General features: G+C 45.4%; 1 protein-coding gene across 2 annotated transcripts in view; it reads left to right on the top strand.

Moving 5' to 3' along the window:
* Window positions 1-15,570, top strand: part of MERTK (MER proto-oncogene, tyrosine kinase) — a 124,150-nt gene that overhangs the window by 27,906 nt on the left and 80,674 nt on the right. For both annotated transcript variants that reach the window (XM_065929843.1, XM_065929844.1), the window contains exons 2-3: window positions 4,495-4,915; window positions 14,097-14,197. In XM_065929843.1, the coding sequence (XP_065785915.1) occupies window positions 4,495-4,915; window positions 14,097-14,197 (522 nt within the window). The remainder of the gene's footprint in view (window positions 1-4,494; window positions 4,916-14,096; window positions 14,198-15,570) is intronic.

The raw sequence follows: 15,570 nt of genomic DNA on the forward strand, positions 1-15,570 counted from the left end.
CAGGCAGGCTGCAGTCCATGGGGTCACAAAGAGTCGGACATGACTGAGTGACTACCATTTTCTATTGAATATAGTTCCCTGTGCTATACAGTAGAACCTTGTTGGTTATCCACTCTGTATATAGTAATTTGCATATGAAACTGACCTTTCCTTTTGGAATGATGGTAATGCTGAGAACGCTGTCAGGATCAGTCCCTGTTCTGTCTCCTGCATCCTTTCTATTACTTCCCAGCCACTCCCGTAGTTAGGCCTTAATGTCTTCCTTCTGGGTTTCCCACTTCCTGGCCTTCTCCTTGCTCCTCTTCCTCCCTCCTGTGTCCTGGTCAAGCACAGCTCTGATCTCCCTCCCCTGCTCAGAAATCTTCCAGGCATCCCTCTTGTCTCCGCTGGGATTCAGGGCTCTCAACCTAATTCCATTTTTTTTTTTTTTTTTTTTTTAATTTTTATTTAGTTGGCTGCTCTGGGTCTTAGTTGTGGCATGTGGGATCTAGTTCCCTGACCAGGGATTGAATCCAGGCCCCCTGCATTGGGAGTGAAGAGTCTTAACCACTGGGCCACGAGGGAAGTTCTCTAATTTCACTTCATCTCTCTTTTTCTCCTAGCACAGAAGTACCACCATGAAGCTAAATTGTTATTCCCAAACTCTTAGGGCCTCTTCCTTTCCCTCTAGTTTTCCACCACCTCGGCCCCTGGAAACCGTGTCCATCTTCGCCTACTCCTCCTTTAATTCATTTCTTTACTTACTCATTCAACAAACCTATAATATTTTGAGTACCTTCTAGGAACCAACTACAGTGTGGGGCTTTCAGTCAGTCCAGCAGCAGAGAAAGAACTGAGAAGTTATTACAGCAGATACTACAAAGGTGGCAGTTCCGAGCCCCTGACGTGGGAGGTTAGCTAGACAGAGTCGGGTGGGGGGCTGGGGAAGGCCTCCCCCCAACAGTTGGCTGTGTCCCATCCCCCCTTTAACTCCTGGGACTCTCTACTCCCCCTCTCCTGGGATATTTGCCTTTCTGTATCCCATTTGACAGTCACAGATAATCTTAGACATGCAAGTGCTGTATAAATAATGTTAGCAGTTAAATCATACTGTACCAGCTTCTGGCAAATCAAATTCTGGAGATTAGTTATCTTTTTAAACCATTCGTAGTGATTACAGGTTTTGTCTGTGCCCCAATTTCAGTGATGTCATCTGACTGGGTGGCTTTGCCATTAGTTCGTTAGGTGAGCTGCTCAGCTCATGGAAAACTGAAGCTTTTACACTAAATTGTAGTCAGAGGTTATCTGGCAGGGTTGGGATTATAAAATAGGTTTCCATCTTATACTTTCTGTGCTCCCATAAATACTTGAATTTTTTTCAGCAGACTTGTGCTACCTTTATAATTAGAAATATTCAGTGTTTTTAAGGAAATGAAACAAACCAAAAGAAGTATTATCTGCTTCTCCCAGTCTACTTTTTTTGCCCTATATTTAACATACAACAAAAAAGTTGGAGGCTTCCCTGGTGGTCCAGTGGTTGAGACTCCAGGCTTCTGCTGCATGGGGCACCAATCCTTGATTGGGGAAGTAAGATCCTGCACGCCATATGGTATGGCCAAAAAAAAAAAAGAAAGAAAAGTTATTTGGACAAAACCCCTGGCTCCCAAGCTCAACAAATAGGAAGTGCTACAGGTAAGTTGGCCTCTAAGAGGCACAAGTGAATTATAAGTGTTTTGAAGCCTGTAGAAAAAGAATGTTCTTGAGGAGGGTCTGCAGGCAGACCAGATAAATAGCCAGAGCATCCATAACTGCAGAAGGGACCCCAACATCAGAGAAGATGGACTTCACCTCTTCCTACCATCCCTGCGCATAAAATTTGCCTGGCGTGAGGGTGACAGGAGGGGCAGGGACCCCTCTCGGGAGAGTTACTCTGATCTCGACTCCTTGGAATAAGTGACCGCTCCCATCATAGCACACTCATCTGTCTGGATGACTGGGCTCCAAGCAAGCCAGCAGCTGACCCACAAAGCCCTCTCCCAGAGGCTGCAAAGGACACCTGCATTCCAAGAACCCCCGAGACCTCAGCCTCAAGAACAAGCAACACGCTTTCCCTGTTTTTAGAGTGAAGCCTCTTGTCCTTCAACCTGGAATTCACCCAGGAACCAGTTCCCAAGTACAGCAACCATGCGTCTCCCTGGTGGGAGAGAGAACTGGGTGGAGAGGACTTATGTCGGGAAGCTCACTGAGGCAGGAAGTCCAGCCCCCCATTGAGGGATGAGTGTGGTCCGAAGTGTCCTGCAGGGAGGCAGCCAGAGGCATAAATTCTCAGATTCCTCCTTCTACCCCCAAATCTGCTTGTACTTCTATCCACCAAATAAGTACTTAACTGAATACTTACATTAAAAGTTACTTGTTGTTTGTCTGAAGTTCAAGTGTAACTGAGCGTCTTTTGTTGTCATTTGCTTAATCTGCTGTCTTTGCACGCGCGCGCGCACACACACACACACACACACACACACACACACACTCAGGGAGCCTAGGAGGTGTGGTATCCTGAGAGTGGCAGGAAGCACAGCCCTCCTGCAGGGCTCGGTGCCTCTGTGTTCCCCCATCACTCGCCCACAACCTGCCAGCCTGTGACTCTCCTCCCTGCCTGTCTCGCCACCTCTGGTCAATGTGCTTTTTTGTTTCTAAAATTTTTTTAAAATGCTCTTTCCCCTCACAGAATGTGCCTTTTATTTCTGGCCATGCCACACAGCATGTAGGATCTTAGTTTCCCAACCAGGGATTGAACCCATGTCCCCTGCATTGAAAGAGCTGAGTCTTAACCACTGGACCATCAGGGAAGTCCTGATGTGTTTGAATAGATAACAACTATTAATAGTACAGAATGTATTTTCCAGAACTGCCATTAACACTAAAAATATAACAGGTGTGAACCTCTATTTTAGAAATTCCTGTGGGTCAGATGAAATCAGCATATTTCCAGGTCTCTTCCAGCAGGCAGGTATTTTGCTGGAAGCTCCACGTCACTGTATAGCTGGAGACACCAGCACACGTTGACCTTTCCCCCATCCCTAGAAATGGGTCGTGCTGAGGCACAGAATTATAAACTTGCCCCTCTGTGACCAGCAGCAGCCTTTCCCAGACTGTTGGCCGAACTTGCTGCATAAAGTCTCGTGGCTGATGGGACAGAAGAGAGGTGCTCTCAGGCACCATCGCCTGCCCGCCATGCTGGTGGGTTAGGTATGAGGGATTTGGAATGAGTCGCCATTCCAAAAAATGGGTGAAGGTGGTCAAAGGTACAAACTTCCAGTTATAAAATAATTAAGTCCTGGGGCTGTAATGTCGAGCATGCTGACTGTAGTTAGTAATACTGTATCGTAGCAAATTCCCTGGCGTTCCAGCGGTTAGGACTCTGTGCTGTCATTGCCGAGGTCCCAAGTTCAATCCCTGATCAGGGAACTAAAATTCCACACATGGCTATTTGAAAGTTATTAATGGTAGATCTTAAAAGTTCTCATCACAAGAAAAAAAATTTCCATTTGTGAAAATGGATATTAACTAAACTTATCCTGGCAGTCATTTTACAAACTATACAAATATGGAATCATTCTGCCGTACACCTGGAACTAATATATTATATATATATATATGTCAATTATATCTCAAATTTAAAAAATTTTGACGGTGAAGATTATATTTCTTAAGTTTTCTATAGAAGGAAGTCTACAAATGAATAAAACTGTGAAAGAAAATATTCACGCTATTCATGTGCATTAAATAAATTCTGATCATGATTTCTGAGGATATTGAGGATGCCCAGTTCTCTCTCATGCTGGCCTAGGAAGTTGGGAACCTACTTGGGAAACTCCATTATTTAAAAGGCTAAAAATCCAGGACTTCCCTGGCGGTCCAGTGGTTAAGACCCTCCCCTTCCAATGCAGAGGGTGCAGGTTCAATCCCTAACTGGGGAACAAAGATCCCACATGCTGTGTGGCTCAGCCAAAAAGTGAAAAAGTTAAATAAAAAAGAGTGTGGGATGAATAGAGAGAGTAGCATGGAAACACATCCGTTACCGTATGTAAAATAGATAGCTGGTAGGAATTTGCTGTATGCAGCAGGGAGGTCAAACTCGGTGCTCTGAGACAACCTGAAGGGGTGGATGGAGTGGGGGTGGGAGGGAGGCTCAAGAGAGAGGATGTGTGTATGCTCATGGCTGATTCATGTTGATGTACGATAGAAACCAACACCGTATTGTAAAGCAATTATCCTCCAATTAAAAATAAATAAATAAAGTTAACATGGTGGAATTAGCAATTGGATTAGGTATATGATAGGAAACATCTTGACAGGGGAGAATATCCACTGTATATTTTCAAGAAAAAAAGAAGTTTTTTTATGTTCAGTTTGATCCAAGTTTGTTACATCTGTGTTTTTTATGTGTTGAATAAAATGAAAGGATTATACCTAAAACAAAAACAAAGGCTAAAAATCTGATATTCTGTTTTGCAGCTATTGCTGAGATGAAGGAAGGAACCAGCCCCAACCCGCTGTTCTCTGGCTCTCTCCCAGGAAGCTTACAGGCTGACCACACGCCATTTTTCTTTCCTCACACTGGTGGCTACCAGCCCACCGCTGTATCTCCACCCATCCAGCCTGGAACCCCAGACCCTGGAAATGTAGCCTTTCCCAGGGTGACCTCTGCCAGGTCCAAGCTCCTACCACCTCTTGCATTTAATCACACGGTTGGCCATATAATACTTTCTGAACACAAAGATGTCAAGTTTAATTGCTCCATCAACATACCTAACATCTACCAGGACAGTGCAACTATTTCTTGGTGGAAAGATGGGAAGGAATTGCTGGGGGCCCATCATGCAATTACTCAGTTTTATCCGGATAATGAAGTTACAGCAGTCATCGCTTCTTTCAGGTAAGTGTTCTCTCTCCCTTTCTTTGAAAATGTTATGCTTTTGCTGATTCAAAAGCAAAAGGCTTCTCAGTAATCAAAACAGCCTTTTGTTTTCTGTGTTCGCAGCCCCACCAGTCCATTCAGAGTGTAGATTAATAGCCGGTTGTATTGTTGATCTCTTTTCATTGGATTTTGGCCCCAGTGGAATTCTTGGTGATCGGGCGTTCTTCCCAGCTGGCCTGCAAGTCCCACCAAGTCCTGCTGGACCCCAGAGCTCTCCCAGTGGGTGAGAGCTGTGTCCTTGCCTGGCATGAGGAGACATCAGAATCGTTGGGTGGGCGTGGCGCTTGTCAAAGAGTGCATCCCTTTCGTTTGCCCCGTCTCTTCTTCCCCCCTCCTCTCCCAGCAGCCCTTGTGGCTACAGATACTGGTGCTGATGTCGACCTCGTGCGGGGGGTGGGAAGGAGGCTGAGAGTCTGAGTCTGGGAAGCTGAAACAGACCTTCAGCCACTTGGCTCTCCATCTCAACGTTCCACTTGGTATTGGCCCGGCCAGGCCAGGCCGTAACCCAATAACCCTTCATCCCAAGGACTGAATCCTTATATGCCAGATCCTGGAGACAGTGAGACAGTTGCTCCTCTTCTCACTGTCCCTTTTCATTCTCTCTCTCTTTTTTGGCTATGTCATGTGACATGTGGGATGTTAGTTCCCCAACCAGGGGTCGATCCCATGTTGCCTGCAGTTCTGCAGTGGAAGCATGGAGTTAAAGCACTGGGCCTCCAGGGAACTCCCTCCCTCTCCATCCTCTCCTGTTTCCTCTTAGCCAGGAGGGTGTTTGTGTTTACATCAGGTCCTCCTAGCACATGCAGTTTTAGAATTAGGTGGACGGTGATCAGGCTTACCTGGCGGCACTGGTGATGAAGGACTCACCCGCCAGTGCAGGAGATGTAAGAGATGCAGGTGTGATCCCTGGGCTGGGAAGATACCCTGGAGGAGGGCATGGCAACCCTCTCCAGATATTTTTGCCTGGAGAGTCCCACGGTCGGAGAAGTCTAGTGGGCTATAGTCCGTGGGGTCGCAAAGAATCAGACACGACTGAAGCAACTTAGCAGGCACATGTGGACTGTACTCACTGAAAGCTCAAGGTGAGGTCGGGGCCCAGCAGCCATGACGCAAGAGCCTTTTCTCTGGGACTGCGCCACGCCGAGCGGAGCCTCTGTGATCTGTGTTTTTACTTTCTCTGACCTGATGTTTGGGCCACTTCCAGGCTGTGTCACATCTTTGGGTGAGTCACTATATGTTTCCTTCTCAGGGAAACCACCTCTGAGTTACCATCGACCTGATGACTCCAGTTGGAGTTCACTGTGTCAACACGCCCATAAGATTCCCCCCTCCTTTTTTTTCTGCATTTTCCAAGTTATCTTGGTCATCATCAAGGCGTAGAAAACAACTTGCACGTCTCTCATTGGTCGACGTAAACTCTGGCTCCGTCTCCCGGGCTGCCACTCTCAGCTAGCAGCTGAGACCACGCAGGAGACTTGACTGTATTTTTTTCTCCATCATCTACAGAACACAGATGTTTTTCCATTATACAGACACAGCTTCTGATGGGAGAACTAAAATCACCATTTCATAAGGAATAAGGTGTAAAGGCTTATAAAAACAAAGTCTTGGTCCTACCGAGTGTCATTTACAAGGAAAGCGCAGCCCTGCTCTGGCTGGGAGTTCCAAGTTGGGGTCCTGCCACTGGCATGGACCGTAAGTGAGCCTCTGTGTCTTTCCTGGTCTTCTTGCCAAAGAGATGGAATTGGGCCACCAGACTGAAAGCTCTGGGTGTGCTCTGAAGGACCGTGACATATTCAAAAGACCTGGAGAATTTTTACACCTAGAGTAGGCAGTGTCTTATTTTGAACTTAGGTCTTTAGAGATCGGAAGGTGACTAGGTGAAATTTTGAGAACTTTAGAGAAAAATGTATACTTTTGTACATATTTGGTTGAACTCTCATAAAGCCATTTGGAAGGGAAGCAAATCTTATGTGACCTCCCAACTGAGCAAATTTAGTGATCAGAATTCTTACAAAGGATGGACACTCAGCTGGACCGAGTAATATTTGGAGCAGCATCAAATCCACTACTGAGATATTCACTTTATTAGTGTTCAAGTAGCTGTGGGTAATTCAGTGAAGTAAATTGAAGTAACTTGATCCAAGATGATAAATATTTGTATAATTTCTTTGCAAGATAGAAGGATGTTGGAGAGCCTAATTTGATGTCTTTTAGATGAGGACCCTGAGGTCCTTATAAATTAGGATGACTTGCCCAGGGTAACTAGGTAGTAAGCTGGGAGTAAGCTTAACTAGGGAGCCTGATTTGTACACCTCTCCTCATATCCTCTTTTCTCACATCTCATGGGCCCCAAGGAAATTCACTCTGGCTCCCAGCGAAGTGAAGAGTTAAAAACTAGTTCTAAGCTTTTGGTGGATGCCATTTTACCAGGAATTCATTAGCTTGCAATTTTGTTGGAGATGCCACTAACAGTACCTGCATGAACCACATTTATTTAAGCAAATGTGCAAATGATAGATGACTACTTATAAGCAGGGATCAGATGTCTATTAGTATTGATAGAGTCAAGAGTCATCTTGCATTAGTAGGTGTAGGGAACACTCAGTGTCTGGTTGGAGTATCCCTAATCAATAGCTTGGTGGTTACTACAGAAAATCTCCACCAACACCCCTCCTTACTCCTGGCCCCATGCCCCCCACCCCATGCCTAATCCTGGATGGTGCATCACTGGAAAGCAGTTGCTAGACCTCCGTTGTGGGACTTGTCACCAGGCTGGACATCTGCCTTGACACTCCACTCCGTATCCTACCCATCTACACCTGATATCAGCTCAAACCGTAGGGTATCTGTTCGTCTAGCCTGGGGACCCTGTGTAGCCAAGACTTCCCAATGAAGTTTCTGAAGAAGAGTGTAATTCCTGGGACAGTTATTCCTAAGGGCTTCCAAGGTGGTGCAGTGGTAAAGAATCTGCCTGCCAATGCAGGAGATACAGGTTAGATCCCTGAATCAGAAATTTTTCCTGGAGAAGGGAATGGCAACCCACTCCAATATTCTTGCCTGGGAAATCCCCATGGACAAAGGAGCCTGGTGGGCTACAGTCCTTGGGGTTGCAAAGAATCAGACATGACTTGGAGACTAGACAGCAACAGTTACCTCTATAGTCTGGTATAAGGTGGAAAATAGCTCTCTGGCTTAGGTTGAAACACTCATCAGGTAAAATTTTCCAGGAAGGCACCAGCCTTCAGATCAGAAGACTTGAGGAGACCCACCCTCAAGCAAAAACAAAAACTGATGCTCTTGTATATTGATAGGCCCTGCAGACTTAGTTATTGGGCGATTTATGGCAAAGGGAGAGTGTTTGATATTTGTTTTCTGTGTAGTCTAAGGTTCCCAATGCTCTTTAAATTCTGGTATCCTTCCCAGTGACTCAAGCTGGACAGATTTTACTTTCTTAGTACATTTTCCTGGTAAACATGTTAAGTGGGTAGCTTGGGTTCCTGCGTGCTCCTTGTGCCTGAGAGTCTTGTGTTGGTGGGCCCCTGCAGGCTCTGAGAGCCAAGATCCTTGCCCCACCCTGCCCCAGCTGGATCTGCCTGATGCCATCACTGGTTGCTCTTTATTCTGCTGCTTTTGGTGACCCCAAAGATGGAATCATACATGGGAGATCAGCCAAGCCATCAGTTGGAAAAGCTATTTTTAGCCACAGATTGCTGAGACTTTCAGATTTGCTTTATATTCAATTCAGACTTCTTTTCAGGTCAGATTTTGTACCAGATTCCTGAACTCAGTTTATCCATGGAATCCTGTCAACACCATCTGAATGATGGCTAGTTAAATAGGATGCTTATCGGTGGATCTTTGTATTCTTTTTTTAGCTTTTTTTTCTTTCATTTTTAATGTTTGTTTGTTTTTTATTGTTGTAACATACACATAACATAGGCTTCCTGGGTGGTTCAGTGGTTAAAAAAATCCACCTGCTAATGTGGATTCGATCCTTGGATTGGGACGATCCCCTAGAGAAGGAAATGGCAACCCACTCCAGTTTATTCTTGCCTGGGAAATCCCATAGACAGACGAACCTGGCGGGCTGCAATCCATGGGGTCACAAAGAGTCAGGCATGACTTAGCTACTGAGCACACATGCACACATAAAATAAAACACCATTTTAACCCTTTTTGAATATCCAAGTAGTGACCTTGAGCACATTCACATTTTTATGCAACTATCACCACCATCCATCTCCAGAATTCTTACATCATCTCAAAGTGAAACTCCGTACCCACGAACACTAACTCCTCACTCCCCATCCCCTCCAACCCTTGGCAGGCTCTGTTCCATATTTTTTCTCTATTAATTTGACCAGTCTAGGTATGCAAGAGGAGTCAACTAATATTGGTCCCTTTTTGTATTTCGTTTCTTTTTTTTTTAAGTGACCAAATATTTATTGAGTTCCAGATTTCCCGTAGGTGCCATACATGGTGTAGAGGTGGGTGTTAGACCCTCCATTTCTGAGAAGGAACAGAGGCACAGACAGGTGGAGAGATGTGTATGCACTCCCCATAGATGTGACTCAGTTAGTAAAGAATCTGCCTGCCAATTCAGGAGACCTGGGCTCGATCCTCATCTGGGAAGATCCGCTGGAGGAGGAAATGGCAGCCCACTCCAGTATTCTTGCCTGGGAAATCCCATGGACTGGCGGGCTACAGTCCATGGGATCACAAAAGTCAGACATGGCGTATCAACTAAACTACCACCACGACCACAAGCCATTTGTGAGCAGGTCAGCCTAGTTGTAACAACTCTGGGGGCCAGAGAGATGTGTGTCCTTGTAGGATGATCTGGGGCTGTGTTAGCTGAGGGGATTCTGCTGGGGGATGAGCTTTTGCAGCTGCCAGCCCCCTTTCAACTCCCCCTTCCTCACCTCTCCAGATGGTTCCTGTCTAGACATTGGGTCTGAGTCTATGGTTTCTTTGGTCTTCCCCCATTCAGATGTTTGACTAGAATCTGTTGGAATTCTTAAACCTTTTTAAAAAGTGCCTGCACATGGTAAAGTAGTCTGTCTATCCCACTCCAGCCCCCAGTGCTTTCCCGATGGGGAGCAGAGGTGACCCACTGATTAGGTAACTTTCCAGAGATATTCAGAGTCGTGTGTGTGTGTGTGTGTGTGTGTGTGTGTGGTGTGTGTGCATGCCCGTGCCAGGCCCCAGCATGGTATGCTAATCTAATAGAGTATTACTCACAGCTGTGGTTAAATCTGTACCCAGGGTTCACAATTTCTGTGGCTGTGGAAATGCTATTTTCAGCCGAATCATGTCGTCAAACTGTAATTACATTGGCCTTCTTGTCGAGCTTTTTGATCTTCCTGAATTTAATAGTTTCCTTGCCTGCCTGTTAGTTCACTTAATTTTGTTATTTTTGGTCGCTCATTCTGCTCCATGTTTGAAAGGAAAAATAGGCATCTCCTCTCAAAATGACACATTTCTCAGGACTGGAGTTTTTCCTTGGAGGTGCCAGACCTGGAGCGTTCCTTTCTCTCCAGCCCAGACACATTGCCCTCCAGGCCTGGGGTCTGGCTGAGTCATCTTTGCTCTTATTGCTGGGAGCCTCATCCCTCCTGATTTCTAGCTCCTGTCTCCCAGAGCCCAACTTCCCCTCTTCCTGGCTTACTCCCTCACTTTACGTGGAGCCCAGCCCCCTTCTTGCTTTCTGGGCTCTTGAATATCTGAAAATGCCATATTTTTCCTACTCTGATCAAAAGACAGTTTGACCAGATACAGAATTTAAAAGGAAAACAATTTCCTGCTGTCACCTTGAAGTCACTGAGCTATTTCCTTTTCGCTCTGAGATTTGTTCTTGAGAAGCATGATGCTGTTCTGATTCACTCGTAAATTACCTGCTTTCCCTTTCTCTGGAAGCTTTTGGGAGTCTCCACTTTATCTTAGATGTGTGACATGTCTAAGGGGCTTAGTGAAGCCCCTTGGCGGGTCTTTTCTCTCTTGCTGTGCTGCCTGCCTAATGGTTAGGTTTGGAAAGATTCACGTCTCCAGTTCTGGGCATTTTCTTGAATCATATCCTCCCCCTCCACTCTCTGTGTTCTTTCTGGAATTCCTTACTCAGTCGTAGGAATGTCTAGATTGCTATTCTGCAAGCGGAGCCTTTCCTGCTGTTTCTCCTGGGGAGAAGGAGGAGATGGGGGGGCCACTTCCCCATTTTGAGTCCCAGCCACACCCTGCCTTCATTCTGGGAGCCTTTATGTGATGTCTATGAAACAAAAAGTAGAATTATTTGGGAAAAGCGTTCCTGTGCTATAGGTGAGATGAATCTGGACTTGGTAATTAATGCAGACACAAATGGTCCTTCTCACCAGATGCTGCTAAACCCTGCCTAAAACAAATGAGTAAAGACCAAGTGTTTGTTTTCAGGAAAGGCTTTATTGATTCTTTTTTGTATTTCTTTCTTTAAAAAAAAAACAAACAGAAAGTGACCAAATACTCATTGAGTTTTGTGTTCTCCTGTTCTCTCCCAGTCTGAATTTTCCTTGCTGGTTGGTTGAAAATGCTCTTAGACTTTTCTGTGCAGTCTGATTTCTGCAGCCTGCGTGTGCCGCTCCATGGTTATCTGCGCCTGCTGATTTCTTGGGTTCCCCGTGTGCTGTGCACCCTGGCCTGGGTGCAGCCTCATGGCGGCTGTGGCCTGCCCTCCTCTCTGGCTGTCACTTCCCCTCTGGTTCCTGGCTCACTGATCCTTGGATCTCGTTGTCCACTCTGCTCAGCTCCTCCCTGGGTTTTCCTGCAAAAGAATGACGCGTCTTTCAAGGTGAACTTGTGAAATGAGTGGAAACGATGCTCTTTTCAGTAGCCATGACCTTGGTTTCCCTCAGAACTACAAAGAAGGCTCGACTGATCAGCACACAGAATCTGCCAGAAGCTGTGTGCACTGTGCAGCCCCTGCTTGTTACCCGCAGTGAGTGAGCAGCACACCAGCTCCTCTTCCTCTTATCTTCATCCCCTTCTGGTAACCGTGACACCCCAACAGATTCACAGGGAGGGTCCACTAGCCCCTTATTTGGAGATCTTTGTCCTGTGAGGTCTCTTTCCATGTTCTTCTGGTGACCTCTAGGCACTCTGACATAAAGCCCCTTCCCTAAACCTTGGCTTTCCTGGTGGCTCAGATGGTAAAGAATCTGCCTGCAGGAGATTCGGTTTCGATCCCTGGGTTTGGAAGATTCCCTTGGAGAAGGGAATGGCAACCCACTCCAGTATTCTTGCCTGGAGAATTCCATGGAAAGAGAGGATCCTGGTGGGCTACAGTCCATGGGATTGTAAAGAGTCAGACACGACTGAGCGACTAACACTTTCCCAAATAAGTTGCATCGAGGAGCAAGCCGCTAGGAAGACAAGTGGACCTCTCCACGTTTTTCCTTTTTTCCCTTTTTCTGCTATCACAGTCTTCTTGGTTGTGTCTGATGCACAGAGAGGAAACCAGTGCTGCGGGGCTAATAAAGGTGTCCTCTTTCAGAGAGCATCGGAGGGTATTTCAGAGTGTTCTCTCATCCCCTGCTGCCCCAGCTAAGAGCAGTTGTCACATCTGTGTTATATCTCCCTGTTTGTAAACATGTTGAGAAATTGACAACCAGGACTCTGAACCTCTTTGAGCCAAGGCCTCCTGTTTATATCAGATATTTAATAATGTACCATGTTTACACTGTAATATGAGGAAAACAAAAGGAAGGTGCCTGGTAATTAAACAGTGTGAACGTGACTGTGTAAATACTGGGCATGACCACACCAGGAGAGGTAATAAAGTCCACAGCAGCTTGCGCCATGCACACAGTCCTGCAGACAGAGATGCTGTCAGTCATCCTTTCTCCAGACGATGGCTGAGTCACCGCCAAGCTCAAAACGGGACAAGGAGATACTAGCCTACCATTTGCATGGTCCTGGGCAATGAAATGGATGTTAACACCAGGCAAATTACCTTGTGTGTATACGATGGGGTTCGGTTCCAGTCTCTGAAGGTCATTTGGGTTGTGGAAAAGTTGCCTCTGACCCCTGAAAGCCATGTTGGCCCCTAGTTATGTGGCCATCCAGGACAGTCCCACAAATTTGCAAAATGCCTTGGGGAGTTGTACTCTGATATGGAGAACCCTGGTGTAGAGCCTACCACAGAAATCCAGACAAGTGAGCCACAGGCGTTAGGCAGGGCTGTTAGGAGAAACAGAACTGATACACACATGTGAAAAGAGAGAGAGCAAAAAAAATTATTTTAAAGATTGATGTCATTTTAAAGATTTAATGTCACTGTTGTTGTCATTGTTGTTGAAGTCGTGTCTGACTCTGTGACCCCATGGACTGTAGCCCACGGGGCTGCTCTGTCCATGGGATTTCCCAGGCAAGAATACTGGAGTGGGTCGACATTTCCTCCTCCGGGGGGTCTTCTCAACCCAGGGATCAAACCCACGTCTCCTTCATTGGCAGGTGGATTCGTTACCACTGAGCCACTAGGGAAGCCTCAAATGTAATATTGGTGTGCAGTCACTCAGTTGTGTCCGACTCTTTGCGACCCCATGGACTGCAGCACTCCAGGTTTCTCTGTCCTTCACTGTCTCCTGGAGCTTGCTCAAACTAATGTCCACTGAGTTGGTGATGCCATCCAACCATCTCATCCTCTGCTGCCCTCTTCTTTTGCCCTCAGTCTGTTCCAGCATCAGGTAACTTAGATGCTGCCCAATCTGAAATCTGTGGAGTGTCAGTGGGAGACCAAGCGGAGAGTTGATGTAGCAGCCTTGCATTCCAAAGGCGGTTTGGAGGCAGAATTCCTTGTTCCTCAGAGGACCTCAGTCTATGCTCATAAGACATTTAAGTGACTAAATGAGACCCACTCAAGCAATAGAGGATGATTCGCCTTACTCTGAGTCTACTGACTTGAATATGAATCACATCTGAAAAATAACTTCACAGAAAAATATCTGCATCTAGAGTAATGACTGACCAAATCTCGAGGTGCCACGACCTAGCCATGTTGACATACACAATTAATCATCACAGTGAAAGACAAAGAAGTTGAAGAATGTTGATTCCTGTAGTAGAAACTCAAAAGGTCATCAATGAAATATCTTTGTGTTTCTCTCTCAAGCATAACCAGTGTGCAGCGTTCAGACAATGGATCATACGTCTGTAAGATGAAAATAAACAGTGAAGAGATCGTGTCTGACCCCATCTACATCGAGGTTCAAGGTGAGTCCAAGGTGTCCAGTTGCCGCTTGGTGGTTTGTTTTAGAGCCTGTGTTAATTGGTTTGTGCATAATGCCCCAGAGCTTGGCATGCCCATTTGTTTGTTGTTGGGTTTTAAAAAAATTTTTAATAGAAGTTGATATACCGTATTGTGTAAGTTTCAGGTGTATAGCAAAGTGACTCAGATATAGATAGATAGAGACATACATATATATATACATATATATAGAATGCATATATGTATATATATATATATGGTTTGATATTTAATCGCTAAGTTGCATCTGACTCTTTTGTGACCTCATGGACTGTAGCCCACCAGGCTTCTCTGTCCATGGGATTTTCCAGGCAAGAATACTGGAATGGGTTGCCATTTCCTTTTCCAAAAGATCTTCCCAACCCTGGGATTGAATCCATGTCTCTGTATTGGCAGCTTAACTGCTCAACTTTACTGCTGAGCCACCAAGGAAACTGTGTGTGTATGTATATTATATATTCTTTTTCAGATTCTTTTCCCATATAAGCTGTTACAAAATATTGAGTATAGTTCCCTGTGCTACACAGGAGGTCTTTGATGTTTAGCTATTTTATATATAGTAGTGTGTTTATGTTACTCTCAAATTCCTAATTTATCCCATTTGTATGCATGCTCTGTGTGCAAAACTTCCAGATCCTTAAGCACTGAGATTTTAAAGGCCATCTTCTTTCTTAGATTATAGGTTATTATGAAATGAACTTAATTCTTAAAGATTTAGCTCTGTTAGGCACTAAGCCTGAGACAAAAAGGGATTATGGACCTCCCTGCCTTAAGGTTATTTACAATTTAACAAACTAAAGTCTTGGGACTTCCCTGGTGGTCCAGTGGTAAAGAATCCACCTTTCAATTCAGGAGACATGGGTTTGATGCCTGGTCAGGGGACTAAGGTCCCGCATACTCTGGGGCAACTAAGACCCAGCACAGCCAAAATCAAAACAACAACAAAAATAAAACCTGAAGTCTGTTTTAGGAAGCAGAATGCAATTTATTAAACTGTTCTCAGTGCTGACACCAGATGCCACTCACCTGGTCAAGTGCCAGTTATTTATTATTTAGTGTCCTTTACTGCAGTGGTGACTACGCCAAAGCCTTTGACTGTGTGGATCACAATAAACTGTGGAAAATGCTGAAAGAGATGGGAATACCAGACCACCTGACCTGCCTCTTGAGAAACCTGTATGCAGGTCAGGAAGCAACAGTTAGAACTGGACATGGAACAACAGACTGGTTCCAAATAGGAAAAGGAGTACGTCAAGGCTGTATATTGTCACCCTGCTTATTTAACTTATATGCAGAGTACATCATGAGAAACGCTGGGCTGGAAGAAGCACAAGCTGGA

This window comes from Muntiacus reevesi, chromosome 3, assembly GCF_963930625.1.
Source record: "Muntiacus reevesi chromosome 3, mMunRee1.1, whole genome shotgun sequence".
Taxonomy (NCBI): domain Eukaryota; kingdom Metazoa; phylum Chordata; class Mammalia; order Artiodactyla; family Cervidae; genus Muntiacus; species Muntiacus reevesi.